This window comes from Leptonychotes weddellii, chromosome 10, assembly GCF_054177405.1.
Source record: "Leptonychotes weddellii isolate Sample4059 chromosome 10, ASM5417740v2, whole genome shotgun sequence".
NCBI classification, from domain to species: domain Eukaryota; kingdom Metazoa; phylum Chordata; class Mammalia; order Carnivora; family Phocidae; genus Leptonychotes; species Leptonychotes weddellii.
Window position 1 is genome coordinate 26,729,913 of NC_138378.1, and position 23,480 is coordinate 26,753,392.

Genomic DNA, 23,480 nt, shown 5'->3' on the forward strand with positions numbered 1-23,480 from the left:
AACTCCAATATAGTTAACATACAGCATTAATATTAGTTTCAGGTGTACAATATTGTGATTCAGCAATTCCATACATCACCCTGTGCTCATCACAACAGGTACACTCCCTAATCCCCGTCACCTCTATCCTCCATCCCCCCGCCCCCTCCCCTCTGGTAACCATCAGTTCTCTATGTTAAGAATCTGTTTTTTGGTTTGTCTCTTTTTTTTCTTTGTTTTGTTTTTTAAATTCCACAATAAGTGAAATCATATGGTATTTGTCTTTCTCTGACTGACTTATTTCACTTGGCATCATACCTTCTAGATCCATCCATGTGGTTGCAAATGGCAAAATTTCCTACAAGAAAGGTTTTTTGTGTCACAGCAAAACTCAAGGAGGCAGTGGCAGTAAGCCCAGGTTAGGATGGTCATAGAGTCTTCTGTCTTTGACACAGCTGAGGCCTGAGGGGGAAGCTGTCTGTAGACAGGCCTGAGTTCTTATGGGAGGATCTGTTCTTTCCTGGCTTCCAGCCTTGCAGTTCCAGAACTATGCGGCAAGGTTGGCATGGTGAAGCCAGGAGCCCAGATGGCAGCCAAGGCCACTTTGGCCCTCTCAGGTCCTGAAGTGAGATCTTCAGCATCTGCAGAGCATCTTCTCTTGGGGAGAGTCGAAGAGCAGAGGGGCCCTGGTCTTGACCAGCTCCCAGACTGGGCAGAGTTGAGCCCTGGTGAAGCTGTTGGCCTCAGGAGCCATGGGAGCCCCCAACAAGGATTCTGCCAGGTACACACAGACCTTGGGTTTTCTCAGAGCCTGACAGGTGCTGCCACGAGCTGGCCATCTCTACTTCTCAGGGGGGCCAGCTGTCCTTTCCCATCCTCTGCCTGTCCTGTGTGTTCATAACAGTGAAGATTGTTCTTGGTGGAGAAGCTAAATGCAAACTAGAGGTCCCTCTCTCTCTTTTCAAACCTTCTGTATTAAACAGTGGTCGTTCCCTATCAGTTCAGTATCATTTATCCATTTGTTCACTTGTTTCCGAATACCTATTTTGTGGATTACACAAATGTTAGAAATGTTAGAAATGCAGTGTTAGAAATACAGATGTTAGAAAAAGAATTTGTTCTGTGGTAGTTGAATATAAGAAATGTGTCACTTTTTTTGTTTGTTTTAGAGCACCCTCCCTACCATAGATGATAAGAAACTCATTCCCAGAGAGCCCCATCCCCTTCTCTCAGGAAGTATAGAAACCTCAGGGCTTACTGGAGCCCAGAGATCTAGAGAGAGCCTCTGATTTGCATTCACTAGTCAGTCCTGCTCCAGGTACCCTGACTTACAGCCATCAGGTTTGTTTGAAGGCAACTGTCCTCATTCTCATGTGTGACAAGCTTGGCCATGTGGGCACAGAATAATCAATGAGGCCGGAGAGCCTCCCCAGGCCTACCATGCAGTCCTCCCATATTCCTCGGCACTTTCAAAACTCTAGAACATCTTCTCCATTCCCTCCATTTCCTGATCTCAAGGTTTGGGCCACGCCTCTCTGTTTTTCTAAAGCACTACCCTCTCTTTCTCTACCCTCATCCTTCCCGTACACCATCCCCATGACACCCCTACCCCTGGAGAAGATCCAGTTTAATTTCTTTCGGAGCCAAACCTTCCAAGTAAAAATGACAACTTTTTTTCAGTGCAGTGCCTGAAACACTAAAGGAATTGTTCTGGGGAAGGAGCAGGGTAGATTTTGTCCTTAATTCCTTGTTTCACAGTTTCCTAAAGTACAGTCTTAGGCACTGGCATCAGAATCACCTGGGGAGTTTAAAGTTTGAGGAGTAGGAATAGAACCAGGATTTGCACTTTGTTGCAAGCTCTCTAGAGTTTGAGAACCATGGCCTAGTTCTTGGAATAAGATGGTGTTATTTGCTCTCTGGAGGTAGGTGTATCTGCCTCGGACGGCGGGGGAAGGGGTAGGGAATTGCCTTTCCATTCTTTTTCCTGCAACAGTTAGAAAGTCAGAAGAGTACAGAAATCTTTTTTTTCTAGGACATCACTGCATAGACAGCCACAGAATAAAGTGGAATATGACTGTCGCATGCCCTGGGAGGGAAGTGGGTCAGGCACTGAGAGTGTAGAGAAGAGAGAGCCAGTTCCCAGCGCCTGAATGAGGAAGGGAGTGTTTGGGCTGGGCAGCGAGGGCCAGGGGGGCTCCACTGCAGGTGGGTGGGCAGGGCGCTCTGGTGATGGAAGGACCAAGTGCAGTTAGAGCAACCTGAAAACACGTGTTTGGCTGAAGCACAGAATTAGTGCTTGGGAAATGCAGGTCCACCATATCCTACCCTAAGTCCTGGGGCTGGCTGGGCTTCTGAGTTTCGTTTGTCAGATTTATTTAACACACCCAGAGGGTCTCTGGGCAAGCACACTTTATTTATTTATTTGTTTGTTTGTTTGTTTGTTTGTTTATGGCTCAAGGTATGTTTAATGCAACAATGATTATAATAGAAGAAAAAAAATCCCAGAGTAAGTTAAATATTCAAAGTTAGATTGAGTTATTTGTGACATAGGTATGTCGATATAAAATTATATTCATGATTTTTTTCTGAATAAAAAAATAAGATGTAAATCTATATGGTTACATTTTTGAAAAAATCTGAGAAGGATTTCAATGAAATATTAAAATATTAATAAGTTTCTCAGAAGCTTCCTAAGGTTCATTTTTATTTTCCTTCCTCTTTTTCATCCCTGCTTTTAGATTATTCTGTAATGCTATATGCATTGTACTCTTTTGTAATAGAAGTATTAGTAATTTTTTTCATTTTTTAGAAGTAGTTTTTATTTATTTATTTTTAAGTAAACTCTACACCCAATGTGGGGCTAAAACTCATGACCTCAGAGCCAAGAGTCCCATGCTCTTGCGGCTGCGCCAGCCAGGTGCCCCACACCTTAAGTAGTTTTAGAATTGCTAACCCATAATCTTCTGAGGAACAAATTCACTAACTAAAATGTGGGTGCATATTCATTTTTTATCTTCATTCTACCATGTATCATCAAAATCATGCTTTCCAAAGTTAGACCAGCTTTTTTCTTCCCCACTCCTCTGGTGTGGCTGGTTTTGTTGTTTATTACTAAAAGAGTTAAATTCATTTCTTGTTATTTTTATTCCATTTTGGGCTCCCCCACACCGTGGTTGATTTGAATTATTATTACTGTTATTTTTTGGTATGTGAAGTATTAGCATTGGGTTTTTTTCTTTTTCTTTTTTTTTCCATTTTATTGATGTATAGTGAATATACAAAGACTTCACATATTTTCTTTATTATGTTCAGTTAGCCAGCATATAGTGCATCATTAGTTTTTAATGTAGTGTAAAAATAAAAATAAAATATAATGGACCTGGTGGGCTTAATACTGTAAATGAGGCATGGATCATGGCCACTTGTGTTCTACAGAATCTGTTTTTCAGTGTGGTGAAATTTTGCACATACTTTGTAGGAGTAAGTATAGGACACTGTAAAAAAAAAACAAAACGGGGAATAGTAAGTTAAATACAAGATCAACTCAATGCAGCCCATATCTTTTTTTTTTTTTAAGATTTTATTTATTTATTCATGAGAGATAGAGAGGCAGAGGCAGAGGGAGAAGCAGGCTCCCCGCAGAGCAGGGAGCCCGATGCGGGACTCGATCCCAGGACCCTGGGATCATAACCTGAGCTGAAGGCAGACGCTTAACCGACTGAGCCACCCAGGCGTCCCCCAACCCATATCTTTTTAAATTTATCTTTTTTAAAATCGAAATTATTCAATGGCATAAAGTCAAGTAGCCTGTCAAAGCCTTGCTAGAAAAAAATATATCGTGCCCCACCCTTTCCCTATTTCTGGGCAAGCACACTTTAATCAAACTTATTACTGAAAGTAAGGCAGAAGCAGGTTATGTAAGGGGACATAAATTCTAGGTTTGCTGGAGTGTGGGGAGTGATACCTACTGTCTGTAATGACATTTTCTTCTTTGCAATAAGTATATCTTACTATAGGAAGTCCCCATTATCTTCAGTGTCAGAAAAGCCATAAACACTTCAATGTCTGTTTTAATGTTTATTTTATAATAAATCATGAAAGAAAGGGCTGATCAAAATATTGTCTTGAAAAATGAAATTCAGGGGCGCCTGGGTGGCTCCGTCAGTTAAGCGTCTGCCTTCGGCTCAGGTCATGATCACAGGGTCCTGGGATCGAGTCCCGCATCTCACATCGGGCTCCCTGCTGGGCGGGGGAGGGGGGGAGCCCGCTTCTCCCTCTCCCTCTGCCTGCCACTCCCCTTGCTTGTGCTCTCTTTGTCAAATGAATAAATAAAATCTTAAAAAAAAAAAAGAAAAAAGTTCACAGTTTGGACAATAAGCTCATCAGCCTGTCAGTCAAAGATTAATCAACTGACATGGTGGGTGAGGTGTTGAACAAGACTAGACGTTTCTAAGTGGTCAGTCTATTCATAAACATTTTTCTGTTAGGACTTTTGCTTCCCTACAAAACCTTGTAACCGTGGAGACTTGGATGAATAACATTTAACAAAAGAAATCCCCTTTTAGAGTAATGTGAGTCTTGGGTAGCAGCCACCCTGGCAGCCAGTTTCTGTTGGTTCGTTGTGGTTTTGAATTAGACATGAACGTGGTGTGGCCCTGTGTCAGCAAGAAGTCAGGCTAATGGTTGTGATCCCAGTACTGCGGGAGTGTTACGTGGCACAGCACACACAGACCCCTGGTAGTCTCGGAGGGTACAATTAACATCCATACTTTGTGGCACCTGAAAGTGAGTAAAAGCATCTCAGGATCTGTTTAAGTCTAAACACTGAGGACATACTAATGCTTGAAAAGATTAAAATCTACAAACAGAATTGGATGGACTAGAATCTGTTTCCTTCTCATTCTTTATGTGTTGTAACCTGGAATCGTCATTCCTCAAGATCGAATAACCTTCTTTAAATAATTGTCCTTCTCCAGTCTTATTAAAAAGCTTTACGCAAGGACGGTGGCTGTAGTATTCTCAAGGAGTCTTATTTGTGACTAGTTACTCTAAAAAAGTAAGGAAAAGCAAAGAATGTGGGTTTCTCCTTACCTATGGCATAAAGTCTATGTATCTTTGTATTTCTGATTCTAAATGGGCACTAGAGAGACACAAGAACGGCAAATTCTATGCCCCATAATGTCCTAAGGCCTGAATAAGTAGTATTGGGACTTTATTTGTGGAACATCAGAAGAAAAATAAGACCATCAAAAAAGGCAGACACTGGAAACCTCTTCTGCCTCTTTGAGTCTGGCCATAAAAAGAACACAAAGCATTGAATTGTCCCAGTGCCGGGGCCTGGGTCTCGCACTTCTCTTGCATTACCATAGGATGGGAGCTGCTGCCTGACAAAGATAGGGAGTTGGGTGAGATTAGAAAAAGAAGCGGCTAATCATTTACTTCTCTGATTTTTGTCATAATTATTGTATGGAGCAACCATTGCCTTACTCAATAATTGTTTTAGTTATGGTACCATTGTCTCCCCAAGGAGGGCTCTGTTCCCTTTAAAAAAGCAGGGAATATGCCGTAACATCTGGCTAATACTATGAGTATTATAGATAATAATAACAACACAGTTATCACACTTAGTAATAAATCCTGACATGCTCATTTTTTTCATGTTCTGATATCTCTGAAATCACGATGCATCTTACGGTCAATGATTTTTAACATATTTTGTCAGTATAATTGGCAGTGTTTTTTCTTGATAGTATATCATATAATGCCTGTTTCAGTCAGTGGTGTCTTAGATGAACTACATAAGGGATTTTTTATATTCTTGGCATAAAAACTATTAATTGTGTGATAAAATTATTTATGTTCCAACTGGTGTTATATTGACTATCAGATGATACTCAATGTAGTAAAATTTGAGATACAGTTAAAAAAAAAAAAAAAGGATACTATCCTGAAGTGAATATTCACTGAGCATGTAAGTATCAAAGGGATGAAGGGCACAGATGAGACTCCCTGCCTCAAGGCAGATCCAGGAATTCCAGCTTGAAGCAAACAGGGAGAGCATTTTGTCCAGAGGAAGGCCCAAGGACGTAGCGAGCGACCTGGCTTGCCTGGCATTGGGGTTTTCACATTGGGAATCTGGGAAGTCTTCAAGGTCACACTAAAAGAACTTAGATCTGATGTCAAGAGCAGAGAGGTGGGCACTCTAGGAGTTCGTGTTGAAGGCTCATGATATTACTTTTGGATTGGCGGTTAAGCCAGGAAAGAAACTAAAGGGATAAGCCACTTTTCCTCAAGAAAAACAATTTCATTAATCTCTCCTTGAACATTTCAAGTGTGTCTCTTGAACTGAGAAGGCCGAGTTTGCCGGTGCTCCTGTGTAGCCTCCCTCCTCACACTCCCTGTTTCTCCCTCACAGATCGCCTTCTCCCAGCACAGCAATTTTATGGACCTGGTACAGTTCTTCGTGACTTTCTTCAGGTAATTTCACTTCTACAAACCATACCTTCCCTATTGATTCGGGTACTTAATCCCATTAATTATCAACGCATAGAAGATAATTGAGTAATCCTGTGTTGGTACAAGAGATCAAACTAACTTCATAGACCTTTCTGAAAAGTTACACGTCAGTTGCAATAATGTAAATTCAGCCTAACCTGATAAATGAAAACATCTGCTTTATACGCTCCAGCTTTTCATGTACTCTGTACTAAAATGTAGATAATTTGGCCCTTCATATGGGGGAGAATTCGGGGTTGAAACAGTACTTAATAATGATTACTAATCTGTGCTACAGATATGCTTCCTTTTGTTCAGGGATGATTCCGGTGATTATCCAGAGTTTTAAAGCTAAAAGTGACTTGGTAGGCTCTTGGGATTCTTTTCTTTTTATACCTTTTTTAAGTTTAATTTTATTTTTATGAAAATACTGTAGACACATAATTGAAAAAGACACATACTCCAGGGCTCATAAGAGAAAGTAGCAGCATCCTGCTCCACACCTTCCCATCCTTCACTTCCCCCGAGTTTAAATTGTTTTAGCTATTTTTCACTTCTCTGTGCTTATACTATTTCTTGATTTTTCAGTTCAGTTTCTCTTTGGATGTCCCACTGTAGATGAGGATTTATTATCTCATGTAACCTCATCCACAGCTCCCCACACACCAGAGTGCAGACAAAATCCCCTTCCTTCCCCCTCGTGTCATAGAGTTACATCACAGTGCTTGCCTAAATCAGTGCTCCCTGTTTATGTTGTTCTAACTGTAAAACCCCCATTCACAGCTGAGTTGAACAATGATTGTACTTCCCCATTTTTTGGATGGAGTAATCACTCCTTTCGTACCCTAATTTTGGTTTTCTAATTGTTTGGTTTTTCTGAGAGGCTACCCGATTTTCCCTGTACTCTGACAGAAGTGAAAAATCTGTCTGTGGTCAAATACAAGCAGGCGCTCTTCTGGTTTTAGTTTCCCTTGGATTTCTGCATCTAGAACCCTCCAGCCTGCTGCTCCCAGGTGCACTAATTTTAAGGCCAGCTGCATGACTGTCAACTTGGGAATTTCTCTTGCCATCCTCTTATATTGAAATATAAGATATTAAATATAAGATCTTGTGTTTTCATCTCCCCGTTTATTTCCTCTTTTTAAGTGGGCACATTCTCCAGGAAGATTTTTGAGAAAACGGGCAGGGGAGGTAACTTTTCTGTAACCTTCTTTGTCTGAAAATGTTTTAATTTTTACCCTCCCATTTGATCAAAAGGTTGCATACAGAATTCTAGTTTGGAAATCATTTTCCATTAGAATTGAGAAGGCATTATGCTGTTTCTTCTAGCTTCTAGTATTAATATTGAGAAGGTTATTGCCGTTATAATTCCCACTCCGTGTATGAGATCTATTTCTCTCTTAAAAAATTATATTGAAGTTTACTATAAAATTACAGAAACAGTTATAAAATAAGCTCAGTGAGTTATCACAAATTGAACACGCACTTCAGAAGCTCCCATGTGTTTCATCAATCACAACCCTCTTCTTCCCCAAAGTAACTATTTATTTGATTTCTAAAACCATATATTGGATTAGCCCATTTAAAAAATTTACATACAATCACTGCAGAAATTTTATTTTTTTTTTAAGATTTTATTTATTTATTTGACAGAGACACAGCGAGAGAGGGAACACAAGCAGGGGGAGTGGGAGAGGGAGAAGCAGGCTTCCCGAGGAGCAGGGAGCCCGATGTGGGGCTCGATCCCAGGACCCTGGGATCATGACCTGAGCCGAAGGCAGACGCTTAACAACTGAGCCACCCAGGCGCCCCCACTGCAGAAATTTTAAAACAGTTTGAATGATTGAGAAAAATTAAAAACTTACAGGATACAGTTGAAGTTGTACTTAGAGGGTATGGCTTTAAATCTGTGGTTCTCAACTGTAGCTGCACAGTAGAATCACTTGGAAAGCTTTTGATGCCCACGCCACATCCCAGACCAGTCACATCAGAATCTCTGGGGATGGGACTCAAGCATTTGAAAGCTCCCCAGGTGATTGTGACATGCAGCTAAGGTTGAGGATCACTGTTTTATAAAAGCAAAATTGGAAAAGGGAAAAAAAAAAAACAAAAGAACACCTTTCTCAGTAACTCAGAAAAAAGAACTACCAGTTAAATCTAAAGAAAGTAGAAGGAAGCATTATATATGAGTAAAATTAATCATATAGGGGAGGAAGTACAGTAGAGAGGATTAAAAGAACCACAAAGTTGGATCTTTGAAAAGAATAAGAATAATATTAATAAACCCTGGCAAGATTGACCAAGGAAAAAAGAGAGAAGGTATAAATAATATCAGAAATGTAAAAGGAGGCATTACTCCAAATCCTGTAGACAATTTTTTCCTCCATAAGAATATTTTATGAGCAACTTTCTGCAAATAATTTTGGAAGTGGAACAGATGGAATGGACAATTAGAAAAACAAAGAATATATACTACTTACGGAAACTGATACAGAATAGGAACGTGAATATTGAATAGCCCTATATCTGTTTAAAAACAATACGTAACTTAAAATTTTCCCACAAAGATAACTCTAGGCCCAGGCGGCTTATAATCTTTTAAGAAAGATAATATCAATAGTAACCAAATCTTCTAGAGAACAAAAAAGAAAGAAATACATCCCAGTTCATTTTATGAACTTAGCACAACCTGACAAGAATATTATGAGAATGGAATTTACAAGCCAGTCTCACTTATGAATGGAGAAGCAAAAATCCACCAGTAATGTAAAAAGGCAAATATATCATGACCCAGTTGGGTTCATTCCAGGAATTGCAAAATTGATTTAGCACCAGAAAATCAATCTGTGTAATTAACATTAATTGCATAATAAGAGAATAATGTGATCATCTTAATCAGTGAGGAAAAGCCTTTGATGAAATTTGATATCATTCATTAAAAAATTCCTAGGAAACTCGGAATAGAAAGAAGCTTCTTTAAATCTGATAAAGGACCAATATATAAAGCCAACAGCAAACCACATTCTTAATGGTAAAATGTTACAAACTTTCCCTTTGAGTTTGGGAACAAGACAAAGATTCTGTCAGGGGCTCCTGGCTGGCTCAGTCAGTGGATCATGCCAATCTTGATCTCAAGATGGTGCGTTGAAGCCCCACATGGGTCATGGAGCCTACTTAAAAAGAAAAAAAAAAAGATTCTATCAGTCACTTCATTCAACATTGTGACAAAGGTTCTAGCCAATACAGTAAGACAAGAAAAATAAAATACATAAGAATTGGAAAAGAAGAAAATCATCACACTTACAATATGATTGTATTTCTAGGAATTCAAAAGAATCTGCAGGAAAAATACTAGAATTGACAGGTGAATTCAGCAAAGTTGCTAGACACAAGGGCAATATTAAAAAGCTCTTTGTCGTTCGGAGGCATACATCTTTTGCAGCTCTTATTGGTAAAGGCAGATAGTGGCATGAAAACCACATAATTGTATTTCCCATAGTGAGCCATTAGGTGCCCTCCCCTTTCGACCATGAAAGAAATCCCTTCCTAAGTGATGCCGGGGAGCAGATGGCCTCGCGTCAAGATTCAGCCACATCCTGGGGCGCCTGGGTGGCTCAGTTGGTTAGGCGACTGCTTTCGGCTCAGGTCATGATCCTGGAGTCCCGGGATCGAGTCCCGCATCGGGCTCCCTGCTCAGCAGGGAGTCTGCTTCTCCCTCTCCCACTCCCCCCTCTTGTGCTCTCTCTCTAAAATAAATAAATAAAATTAAAAAAAAAAAAAAAAAAAGATTCAGCCACATCCTGATGGACCCATTTCTGCCTGCTGTAAACTGTAGCCTTTAGTTTCTGGATAATGAAGACATCTCCACCAAGAAGTAACTGTTGCATCCCTCCAGTCTTGAAGGGAGAGAAAATCTGATAAAAGCATTCAGTGTTTCTAGGGGAAAAAATCAATTACATTTCTAGATTTCACTAACAAAAATGAAATTTACATGTTTGTGTTACTTCAGTGATAAGATTTTTCGAAATTACAGGATAACAAGATCAAGAAAGAGTTACCAAGAAAAAATGGAGAGGGTGGGGAGACCGTCGGCTGGTCCTCCCAGATAGTAAACACTTCGTCAAGCTACAGTGATCAGTGTGGCACTGCACAAAATCAGATTAACCAGTGGAATATGTACATAACCAAGGAAACAGATAAAAGTTTAAAAGTCTCAGATTTGTTTGAAGTGATGAAAAACTAAATAGAAATAAAAAGTAGACCGTTATAAACAAGAAGCTAAAAGATCGGTATAGACTTAATAGCCACTAGTCACATGTAGCTTGTGAGCACTTAAAATGTAGCTAGTATGACCAAGAAACTGAATTTTTCACTTTGTCTAATTTAACTAATTTAAATATAATTTAAAACTAATTTAAATACACATTTTAAAACTACTTGATTCAGTTACCAGAGAACTTGTGTGTTTAGAACAACCTGGATATGTAACTCTGCTTTTTCAAATGTGAATTTTATGAAATTTAAATACAGATCAAATAGTTTCTGATAAAAATTGTGTTCGCATTGAGATGTGCTTATTAGTATAAAATATAGACTGGATTTTGAAGACTTAGTAGAATATTAGAATGTAAGATATCTCAATCTTTTTTATATTGGTCACATGTTCAAATGATGTTTTGGCAATCTTGGGTTAAATAAAACATTAAAATTAATTTCACCTGTTTCTTTTTTTTTTAATGTGGCTGCTAGAACTTTTAAAATTACATGTATGGCTCACATTAAATTTCTGTTGAACAACAATGCTTAAAGTAAAGGGAAAGTTTTGTAGGGACAACATAAAAAGATATGATAAAATAATGCCAAACTAATCCCGTGTATTTGAAAACAAAATAGTAAGTCCTCATTCAGACTTTTTAAAGTAGAAAATCAGCATAAAGATAATTCTCTTATTATAAAGTACCAGAAGTGTAGTTTATGTTCATAGTAAATCTTCAAACAATGTAAAAACTAAAACTCAAACTTCCCCTAATCCTACTATTTAGAAATTACCAGGGTTAATATTTTGATGTTTGTGTTTCCACAGTTTTTTCTCTGTGTATATACACTGCACGCAAGTTATGGTTTTTCTGATTCTTTGGTTTATAAAATGCGTTCCCTCCTTACATGTTGTCCTAGAACTTGTTTTTTCACTTAGTGTTCTGTGGTTAACTTTTCCCATGTGGGGATTCACTTCATTTTTAAACAGCTTTTTTCAAAGTATGAGTACCACATTTTATTTAACCATTCCTCTTTTGACTGACTCTTAGATTGTCTTCAATTTTTGTTATATATGCCTTTACATTTTTCTGTGATGATCTCTCTGGGATAGTTTTTTTGTCCTATAATTGCTATATCAAAATGCAAAAACACTGCTATGGCCTCTCAGAACAGTTGTGTGAATTTATACTCCTACAGCAGGAATAAATATAATTTCTCTTATTATTTCTGCCTGTTTCTCTTATTAGTTCTCAGCAACCTGAGAAATTGTCATTATTTTTAATTTCGTCAGTCTGGGAGGTATCACTGGTATCCTAAATTTGGATTTCTTTAATTATGATTACTGATCTCTTACAGTTCTTGTTTTGAATTACCGGTCCCTATCCTTTTGTTCATATTTCTTTTGGGATATTTGCCTTTTTCTTGCTGAAATTTAGAACTTTGTTTTGTTTTGCAACTACTAACAGATGTGTGTGTTCACTTGTTTGTCTTCGACCCCCATTTATGGTATTTTCCATCAAGCAGGTCTCTCAGTCCCTCCCCGTTTTCTTCATGGGTATTTTCCCTGTTGTCTCTTCGTGTTTAGGTGTTCCTGTGTCCATCTGGAATCTGTTTGGGTATAGCTTTACTATATCCTTCAGAAACTTGTCAGTGAATTAGGTCAAGATATTAATTACTTCAGCTCCAAGGCCACACCATCCACTAGGGCAGGAACTCACTCTGTCTTTCCCTTCTTCACAGAATGCTCAGCGTAGCTCATTGGAGCTGAGTGGGCATCACAGAACCTCCGTCCCAAATGAGGCAGTGCCAGCAATATGGAGTGCTGGCACTTTCGTGAAATGACTTCCCATTCACAAGAAAATCTCTTCATTCCACAGAAGTCTAGATTCCAAAAGGAAACTGCCCTCTCTGATGTTACCACGGAAAAAAATTAAAATCCCAAGATCTCTTCCCACCCCTCCGGCAGTTTTTTATTCTGCTTTGTGCCGGGCAGCCAGGAGTCACTGACATGAGCCACCTTCCATGGTTCTCCCAGAGTGGGGCCAAAGCATCATTCTGTATTCTTGCAGATTCGGTATTCAGTGAATCTTTGCCCTGTGACTCCCACCAGATTATGAGCCCCCCCAAGATAGCCGTCATGTCCTTCCTTGTTGCCCACGTGAGCTGCAGGGCCTGGAGGGGTGGTGGACTAACCTGATTCTCCTCTGCATTTGCCCCAAAGATACTGACCCAATCCTGCTGACCTGTCAGAGGCGTACCCCTTCAGAACCCAACCCAATTGCCTACTCCATGAAGTCTTCTCCTGACACATTCACTCCAAAATCCATCCCTTTTGGAACTCTGCCCTACGCATGTTCTTATTATAGCACTTAATCCCCCTTTAATGCAATTATTCAGCAGTCTGCTCAGACATAGATGAACCTACAGTTTGACATGCGAAGATGAACAGGCCCCATTAGAAGCCTCTCCTACAAGTTTTAAATTGGGTTTGAGAGCCTGAAACGGTTACCTCATGTCTCACAGCCCCGGCTGTTCCGTGAAACTCCCTGGGAAGCTTAAAAAGAAGCAAGAGCAGCCTGGGCCCCAGGCCCCGGGGATGCCCATTTCATTGGTCTCCTAGGGGACCTGATTCTTGTGATATTTTAAAGGCTCTCTAATGATTTTTTTTTTTAAGATTTATTTATTTATTTGAGAGAGAGAGAGCACAGAGGCAGAAGGAGAGGGAGAAGCGGACTCCCCGCTGAGCAGAGAGCCTGACAAGGCGCTTGATCCCAGGACCCTGAGACCATGATCTGAGCCAAAGGCAGATACTCAACTGACTGAGCCACCCAGGCGCCCCCTCTAGTGATTCTTATGTTCATTTGGCATTGAGAAACCCAGCATTAGCCGAAAGTTGTGTGAATTCAGGGCCTGGGGCCGTATTACATCCATCCACATGCAAGCTAACGCATAGGAGGTCAGATGGGAAAGAAGATCATGTAACCGCCTAGGGGATGGGAACGTGGCCTCAGCTCCTGGCAGCTTCATGATTCCACTTCCGACAAGAGCTGGCTGCTTTAAGTTAGGCTCTAAGAGTCATTCCCCCACAGCCGTCCAGTGACCTCCAACATAGCGGTTATCTGGGATTTAAATTCTAGATTGTGATTCCTTTATATTATATAGGAACAATTTTTAAAAGTTTTACCTTTTTTTTTTTCTTGCACCATCTTATGTGTCCCACATCTTCCCCTTTGTTGGATGTCTTTGTTGTGCAGGACTGTAGGAGTAATTCAGAAAGGACCTGAGAAAGAAATTGATCCTGGGGGTTAAGGAGGGCGGTCAGTCTGAAGACTGGAGTCTTGAGCTTTGCAACATTGTCTTCTGTCTCTTTGTTTCCTTCTATTCTTTTGCTTGAATTCTAGAATTCTCTGTTCCATTAGTGAAGGAGATTCTGGATCTGTCCTTTATATTCCTTAACTGAACCCACCTGTTCTTTCATTTTTCTTTTGTTCTGTGTTCTAGATGAGCTCCGCAGCAGTATTTTCCAGCTCATTAATTTAATCCAAAATTGGGTCTCTTTCCTTTGTTGAGCCCATCTGATAAGATATTTTTTTAATTTTAATGTTTGCATTTTACTTCTAGTATGTTTTTCCTTATAACCTGTGTCCGTTTTATGAATGCAGTTTCCTTTCGTATTCCTTTGTGAGATTAATTAATATTTTATTTTATTTTTTATTTTTTTATATTTTATTTATGTCTTATTTTGTGCTGTTGTTACTAACTCTCCTCGGATGTTTGGGTCTTGTTGTTTGATTCCAGTCTTTCACAGTGCTGGTTTGAAGGTTGCCGCTTGCCTGTGTGTGGATGCTGTTTCCGTGTGTCACAGCCTCCAGTGAGTGTGGGGTAGGGGCAGACTGTGCTGCTGGGTGGGCTGTACTGTTTGTCTTCTGAATGAGAGAGCCTCCATCCTGTCTGGCCTCCCTGGCCCCAGGCCCAGGGCTCACTGCCTTAGCTGCTGTCTGCCGTTGCTCAGCACGGACAGAGAAGGGGGACAAAGCCATCCGGTGTGGCCACTCTGGCTCCCCTTGTTCACTCTGGCAGTTCCCTTCCCTCCTTGTGTCCATTGGCTGTGGGCTTGGAGCACGTTTGGTTTTATTTTATTTTGTTTTGTTTTGTTTGTTTAAATTTTTAGATAGCTTTGTTCAAAGCACTTTTAGGTTTACAACAAAATTGAGAGGAAGGTACAGAGATTTCCCATTTCCCTGCCCTCACACATGCACAGCCTCCCGTTACCAACATCGCGCCCCAGAATTGTACGTTTTCTACAAAGGATGAGCCTACATTGAACATCATAATCATCCAAAGTCCAGAGTTGACCTTAGGGTTCACTCTATATTCTGTGGGTTTGGAGAAATATATAATGACATGAATCCAGCATCGTAATATCGTACCAAGTATTTGCACTACCTTAAAAATCCTTGTGTTGGAGACCTTTTTGCTTTTCAGCCCTCTCAAATCTGACTTCCATCCCCACACCCCACCTGAATTGTTTTGTGTGTGGCGGGCAGCAAGAACATCTGTATTGCCAAATCCAAAAGATACTTTTCAGTTCTCATTTTTTGGATTCTCAACAGTATCAAGCAACTGACCACCCATCACTGACCCTCTTCTGGCCTTCTCTGACCCCAGACTGCCCTGAGGCCACTCTTCTGTTGAACTTTTCTGGTCAGTCTCTCGCTGTTGATGTTCTTCCAGAGCTCGACCCTGGTCATCTTCTCATTCTGTATTCCCGGTTGAACTCTGCCATCCCATCTGCAGCACAATACGTGCAGAAGCGGGTTTCCCCACATCACTGACTGCAGCGTCACCCTGCCACCTCTCTTCCACACAGCAGGCACCCCCCCACCCCACCCCAGCAGTCAGAGCTCCTCTACAATTCACATAAAGTCCAGAAGAGACCTTGAAAATGAATTCATCTTCCTCTGTTCCCTTATCTCATACTCAGTGGCTTTTCATTGTCTCCAAAATAAAAACCAAGGTGAACTGACCTTTGCTCACCCCTCCATATTCATCTTATGCTACTCCTCTGCATTCCCGCCACATGAGCTATCTTCTCAAAAGCGCCAGGCTCTTTCCCATTTACACACGCTTATCCTTTTTTCTGGAAAATGCTTTCCTTCTTTCTTCTCCTTACCCTTCGTCTGTATACTTCTACTCATTGATTGTTTTTTCCAAACAACATCCAATTCTCTGACACCAACTGGTTGTCTTCCAGTTCAGTTTAGTTCTGACGCTACCTGGAGACCCCACAGGTTAAGGGCTCTGCCTGATGGGGCTGCCCCCACTTCAGATGTCAACCACCAGTGGGTCCCCAGGCTACACACACTTCTGCCTGGCCAGCTACAAATTTGAGGGTTCCCGTGACCCTCCTCAGCTTTGAGAGTTTGCCAGAATGACTCACAGAACTCAGAAAAGCACAGTACTTAAAATTACAGTTTTATTATAAAGAATATAACTCAGGAACAGCCAAATGGAACAGGTGCATAAGGCAGGGTGTGGGGGTGGGTGGAGAGCACAGAGCTTCGACACTGTCCAGGTGTGCCACCCTCCCAGCACATGGATGTGTTCAACCCAGATGCTCCCTCAAACCTCTCGGCTCCTTGTTTCTTTCAAGGTTTCATTACATAGGCGTGACTAACGAACTCAATCTCCAGCCCTTTCCCCTCCCCTCAGGTTGGGGGATGGGGCAGGGTTCTGAACATTCTAACTCTCTAATCATGTGGTTGGTTTTTCTGGTGACCAGCCTCCTTCCTGAAGCTATTTGGGTCCCTCCCTCCCATGAGTCATTCACTAGCACACAAAGGACACTCCTGAATTGCATCTCAATAAATCTGTTATTTAAAAAAAAAAAAGCTCATTCAGACCCAGAGGCCCTGTCATTTTTTAAATTATACCTTTCTTTATATAAAATTACTTTGTACAAAAAACTATTAAAGATAATATTTTTTTTTTAAGATTTTATTTATTTGAGAGAGAGAGAGCACATGAGAGGGGGGAGGGTCAGAGGGAGAAGCAGACCCCCTGCCGAGCAAGCCCGATATGGGACTCGATCCCGGGACTCCAGGATCATGACCTGAGCCGAAGGCAGTCGCTTAACCAACTGAGCCACCCAGGCGCCCAAAGATATAAATTTTTTAATCCAATTTTAAAATAGCTCATTCCTTTTTAATACTGAGTGATATTCTATGTAAAGATCAACCACAATTTATTTCTTCACTTCTTGATGGAGATGGACATTTGGGCTGTTACCAGTTTTGGGCTATTATAAATAAAGCTGTTGTGAACATTTGTGTAAAAAAGTGGGGAGGGCGACACTCCTGTCACTCAGGAAATTTTAAGAATTTTAGGAGCTCTGTACCAGGAACTCAGGACAAAGACCAAACTTTTTATTTTTTAATTATACCACACTCATCCTTCATCCTTGGCCCAGTATCACTTCCTCCAAGATTTCATCCCAGAACCCCCAAACTAACTGGTCTTCCCTTGTTCTCTCCCAGAGAACCGTATTAGTTTTCATCATGGTGCTTCTCACAGTTTTTTCCTTGCTTCCTATCTGTGCCCACAGTTAGACTCTAAGCTTCAAGAGAGCAGGTCTTTTGGGCATCCCTATAGACACACAGACCTCCAGCACCTAGCACACAGTCATGTGCAAATATATGTGGAAAGTAAACTAGACCTTCAGGAGAAGGGCTGAGTCTCGAGGAACGGGAGGCACCAGCCTCTGTGGGAAGAGTTAGTGGTGCTAGTCGATGGCACACTTTCATGGGGATGTAGAGGGTGCATGCTGATTCGGTAGCTCCAATTAGCAGGTGTTCTGTATGTTCTTGGAACGTGCATACAGAATGAGATACCCCTGCTGCCAAGCACCAGCCCAGTGAGGAGTAGTCCCTTCTGCTGACTGGTGGAAGACTGAATGGCACCATCAGAATGGACTGGGAGCATGGAATCTTGTGTAGTAAACAAGGACAAATGGTGTTTTTGTCACTTCTTCCTTTTGAAGGTGGAACCTTTGGAAAAGAATCCAGAGCTTCCCCCCCACGCCGCCCCGGATTTTGTTTAAGAACTAAGAATGATGATGATCTTTTAACTGAGAGAAGAGTCCTTTTTATGAGCATGAGGAACAAAATATTTTCCCCAAGCAAGTTAACCAGGTCCCAAAGGATCTAAGTAAAAATAAGGGGAGAAGAAAGGTATCCAGACAATCCTAAGCAGCACTCTGAAGAATAGCTGAGATAACACAGAAAAGAGAATTAGAGTGGGGTGGTAGGGGCAGGGCACTCAGTGATTCAAGTGAGAAAATCAGTGTGAGGTGAGTTAGAGAACTTCCAGACTCAGGCATAGTGAAGTAAATTCTAGACTCTGACAAATCCATTAAGCCCTCTTTGTGTCTTAACGAGATGCTACTCTAGACTCCGGTAGGAGCCTTGCAAACGAAGAGGGAAATAATAAGACCCACTCGCTTGCTTGCTGTGAGAATCAGGTGAGGTCATGTATGTGAAAGGGCTTTGTATCTGGGAGTGATATGCTAGAGTGGTGAGGACAACTGGTAGTAGTAAGAGGGACTAACACTCTGTGGACGTCTTTGTGGCTGAGGTCACAGTTGCCTTAGAGGGCAATGTCTGAGTGAGAATAAAAAGGAGAAATAGGTGATGTCACGTCACCTGGCCAAAAGGAGGGCATGTAATGGGAATTTCTGTTATAGGCGAGATAGAATGTTCTTGTAAAAATTAATTATTTGAACTTCTGTTAGACCCTTGCCACACTGACAGCAGACATTTTGACAAGTCCATTTCATATTCCAGAAGATAGAAGTGATTATGGGTTCCTGCCACTCTGGATCTAATTCTGACCAGAATGGTGAAGTGCAAATCACAGCAACTTGGGAAGAGGCAGTGGTATCTCTGTGTTCAAGGCCAGGCCAAGAAAATGCATAAACATAGTTTTAGAAAAGCCAGATTTGTGAGAGCAGGAAACGATAACCATTAATTAATAGTCTTGCCCTCTGGAGGGAGAATTCAGGACACTCTCAAAAATGTCATTCTAACTGCACAATTACAGTTAAGCTGGTGAGAAACAGATGTCCCAAACACTGAGCTCTCACACAAATTGGGAGTTTTCAAAAGACATAGACGAAAGGTAGAAAGAAAAACTTAGAATCAAGGCATGGATTTTTTGAGAGTAGTCTCAGGAAAGTACAAGCCTTTGAAAGGAGGAACAGGTTTAGAACAAAAAGGTGAAAGGATTCTTGTTTTCTCTTCAGGTACAGAGCTGACAGGAAGTGAGAGACCCTTAGCCTGGAGCTAGTGGCCTAGTTTTGAAAGAGAGGAATACACTTCTTTGATGATCTTTGAATGACATTGGCAAAATGTTAATAATTGTCAAGGCTAAGTAATGGACATAGGAATTCACTAGATCATTCCCTCTACGTGTGTGTATGTTTGAAAATTTTCGTGGTTTAATGTTTCTTTAAATTACATTTACATAGAAAAATCTAGAAAACTGTTGACAAGAGGGACTGCAGTAGGGTGAACACTGAGTTACAGCGCTACCTGTACCCAAATTAGTGGTAGGAAGAAAAGAAGGGAGGTAAATCAGTGAGTGCCACCTTTTTTGAAATAACTTGAATGTTTTTTGTTGTTGTATTAGCCTAGGAAAAATCATACACATAATCAGCTTTGAGGGACAATCACTATGTGTTAGTATATGTTTATGTCACTTCTTAGAAAAGCTGGAACCCGTGGAAGGAACTGGGTTATTGCTGTTTTTAAGAAGTCTGCATTGAAGATGGAAGCCCCACGTAGGCCGGGGGGGAAGGGGACACAGACCTTCTGAGCTGCACTGTTTTATACCTCTGGATTGAGGGTAGTCCCAGGAGAGGCCTCTGAGTGGCACCAAGGTGCTCGCCTCTGAGGACAGCCCTGTAACTCAACTGCATCAGTAGCGTCTTGACCGACGTAGAAGCTATTCTCATTCCCTCCTTGCCCTTCCATGTGGGTTTGCTGCCTCCTTGTGTTTCTATTAGAATAAAAATAACAAAAAGCAAGATTATGAGTGGAAACCAAGAAAGACAGATTACTCTTCTCAGACTCCTTTACTGCTTCTTCCTGTTCTCCCCAACTTCTCAGTGGTGGGGTGTACTCCCCAGGACATTCTTCTATATTTGTATTCACTCCCTAGGTGACCTCACCCAGATTTATTACTTCAAATACAAGACACCATTGACCCTTAACAACACAGGTCTTTTCAGCAGGTCCACTTCTACGTGGATTTTTTTCAATAAATACAGTACAGTAAATGTAATTTCTTTTCCTTATGATTTTCCCTTTTTTTTTTTTTTAAAGATTTATTTATTTGAGAGAGAGCACAAGCAGGAGGGGCAGAGAGAGAATCTCAAGCAGACTTAGTGCTGAGCTCAGAGCCTGACCTGGGGCTCGATCTCACCACCCTGAGATCACGACCTGAGCTGAAACCAAGAGTCAGACACTTAACCGATTGTACCACCCAGGCACCACTTTATAATTTTCTTAATAACATTTTCTTTTCTCTACCTTACTTTACTGTGAGAATATAGCATATAGTACATATAACATACAAAATATGAGTTAATCAACTGTTCATATTATCAGTAAGGCTTCCTGTCAACAGTAGACTATTAGTAGGTAAGTTTTGGGGGAGTCAAAAGTTATATGTGGATGATTTTCGACTGTGCGGAGGGTCAGCAGCCCTAACCCTCACATTGTTCAAGAGTTAACTGTGTATACGTATGACTCCCAAATGCCACCTCCAAGCCAGACTTGGCACCCAGCCTCCAGGCTCAGATACCTGCCTACAACATCTCCCTTTGGTGGTTAGGTAGATAGCTAAGAATTCAGCATGTCTTATATGGTCTGCTGTCTTGTACCCACTCCATCCAGAGCTTTCCCTGTCAAGGTTGATGGCAAGTTCCTCAGGCCAAAAATCCCTGAATTCTCTGTTCCATACCCTACCTCCAGCACATCAGGAAATTCTGTGGTCTCAACCTTCAAATTATGTCCAGATTCCAAAGTGCTTTTCACACCCCTGCTACCACCACCCTGACTTGAGCCACATCATCTCTCCTAGACTAGTGGTCTCCCTATTCCTGCCTTTGCTACCCTAAAGGTCTCCTCAGCATAAGTGAAATCATGATACTTCTCTGCTCAAATACCTAAGTTAGCTCTTCATCTCATTCAGTAAAATCCAATACCCTTATAGTGCCTGCAGGCCTTCCATGGTCTGCTGCTTACCTCTCTGCCTTTACCTGTGACCCCACTGCCCCCACTCCAGCCATGCTGGCCTCCTGAGGTCCCTCCTTGCCTCTGGCTGTGCCCAGCTGAGCCCATTGCCCGGGCGTGTTTCTGTAGACGTCCCCTGAGCCACCTCCCACGCGTCCTCCAAGCCTTGCTCAGATGTCACCTTCTCCAGAAGTAAGGCGCACTCGCTCTGACCATTCTGCTTTAGAGTGCTAGTGGCACTCCTGAACCCCCTTTTCCTTACCATTTTTATTTATTTATTTATTTTTTATTTTTTATTTCTGTAGCATTTACTACCTTCTAACTTGCTCTGTAATTTGCTTGTTTATTTTGTTTACTTTTTATCTCCACCTGTTGGAATGTCAGCTCCATGAAAACAGTGGTCTTTTGTCCAGTTCCTCAGTGTATTTTATGGGCCTAGAACAGGACCTGTCTCTAAAGTAGTAATTAAAAGGAAAATGGAGGCCGTCAGGGAGGCCGAAGGAGCAGGAGAGTCAGGACAGCTGAGAGGCCCAACAAGACAGGAACTGAAGGCTCTCCCCTGAGTGATGACCCTGGCAAGCCCCTTCTCTTTAGTCAGGGAATTCAGTGGAGATAGATGTCTTTACCCCGTTCATGTTGGGGCAGCTGTAGGCTGTGGGAGCCTTGAGAGGGCGGAAGTTCAGTCATCCGCACACCTCAGAGCGCCCTCTCCAGCCAGCCTGAGGGCCTGCCTCCCACCAGCACTTGGGTGCACTTGGGCTGCCATTCTGGAAGCCGACTGGTGCTGCAAATGCCCCGTGTCTGCAATAACAGACGTCAGTCATGCTCTCTGCTGTCAGGGTAGCTTTCCAACCATTCACACCTGGTTTACAGATGAGAGAATGTTGAAAGCATTTGCAGTTACAAGACCAGTGGGAGTTATTCTCTGCTAATACTTTTAAGAAAGTTGTTTGGTTTGAGGTTGATCATTTGATTTTATAAAAATTATATGAATTTATTTTATAAAAATGTAATTGAATAGGGCGCCTGGGTGGCTCAGTTGGTTAAGCGACTGCCTTCGGCTCAGGTCATGATCCTGGAGTCCCGGGATCGAGTCCCGCATCGGGCTCCCTGCTCAGCAGGGAGTCTGCTTCTCCCTCTGACCTTCCTCCTCCTCATGCTGTCTCTCATTCTCTCTCTTTCAAATAAATAAATAAAATCTTTAAAAAAAAATGTAATTGAATATAGGGGTGCCTGGGTGGCTCAGTCGTTAAGTGACTGCCTTCGGCTCAGGTCATGATCCCAGGGTCCTGGGATCCAGCCCCGCATCGGGCTCCTTGCTCAGTGGGAAGCCTCCTTCTCCCTCTCCAACTCCCCTTGCTTGTGTTCCCTCTCTCACTGTGTCTCTCTCTGTCAAGTAAATAAATAAAGTCTTTAAAATATATATATATATAATTGAATATATGTTATTATATATACGTTTAGTTCCTCTTGGGTCTACCTCTTCCGTATGAAAAGCTGGTTGTTACTTTAATAAGTAACTTTTCTCATTTTTTTTAGACTTTATCAGTAAAGATTTGCTAAGTCAATTAAATAGCATGCTTGTCATTCGTTATTATTGTCCTAGATTTATTTTTCTTTGGGATAAGCCACGAGGAGCCATTCTCATGAACGGCCCGGTGGCAGGTCAGAGCTTTCTCCCAGTGCCTTTGGGGACAGAACAATCAGGAAGCTCAGCTTATCAGAGTCTTCTCACACTCACTTCCTGTGAACCGGGACATGGTTGCGATGAGTCATGAGAAAGGTGCTTGGAGTTGGGATTTGGGGGACTCTCCCTGCCTGGCCTGAGGCGTGGGTGACAGTGCTGATTCTGGGGGCTGGGATAATAACTCAGTACTTTCCTTTCTCACAGTTGTTTCCTCTCTTTGCTCCTGGTGGCTGCTGTGGTTTGGAAGATCAAACAAAGTTGTTGGGCCTCCAGGCGTAGAGAGGTAAGCCTCAGTGGATAAAGGTTCCTGAATGCCTCTAAGAGCTTCTTCCTTTTTATTTCTCAGAGCAGGTTAGTTTTAGCTACTTAGCGATCATTGATAGACATACCAAAGGGGGGACTAATGCTGCCCATTCTGCAGAATATGGTCAGTAGATTTTGATTAGTCTATATAAAGTATAATGAGTTCTGTACCACATGCTTGTAACTTTCTAAAAGGAATCTTTAGCATTGACCCATAGCTGCCCATTCTACTCATTCTACCAGCCCTCTGTCCTTAACTCAGGCGGGAGATCTGAGGGCTCAGTAGCAGAGCTTTTCATGAGAATGAGAGTAAAATCAACCAGCTAAGCATCTCAGAAATGTCTCATCACTCAAAGAAAGATAAATCAGTGTCTAGTTAAGTTTTTGCTTGAGTTTTACTTTTTAATGAGTCTTGACTTATTTCCAGAGCTCCATTCCAAAAGTCATATCAAAATGAAACAAGATGA

General features: G+C 41.6%; 1 protein-coding gene across 6 annotated transcripts in view; it reads left to right on the forward strand.

The window, feature by feature from the left end:
* The window catches only part of ATRN (attractin), a 147,291-nt gene that overhangs the window by 107,962 nt on the left and 15,849 nt on the right, over positions 1-23,480 (forward strand). For 2 of the 6 annotated variants that reach the window (XM_081833132.1, XM_081833128.1), the window contains exons 25-26: positions 6,395-6,456; positions 22,915-22,993. In XM_081833132.1, coding sequence (XP_081689258.1) covers positions 6,395-6,456; positions 22,915-22,993 — 141 coding nt within the window. Of the gene's footprint in view, positions 1-6,394; positions 6,457-9,973; positions 10,080-10,283; positions 11,187-12,471; positions 12,686-22,914; positions 22,994-23,440 lie in introns of those variants that run through there. The other 4 variants (XR_014149144.1, XM_081833129.1, XM_081833131.1 and 1 more) reach the window with 4 other exon arrangements.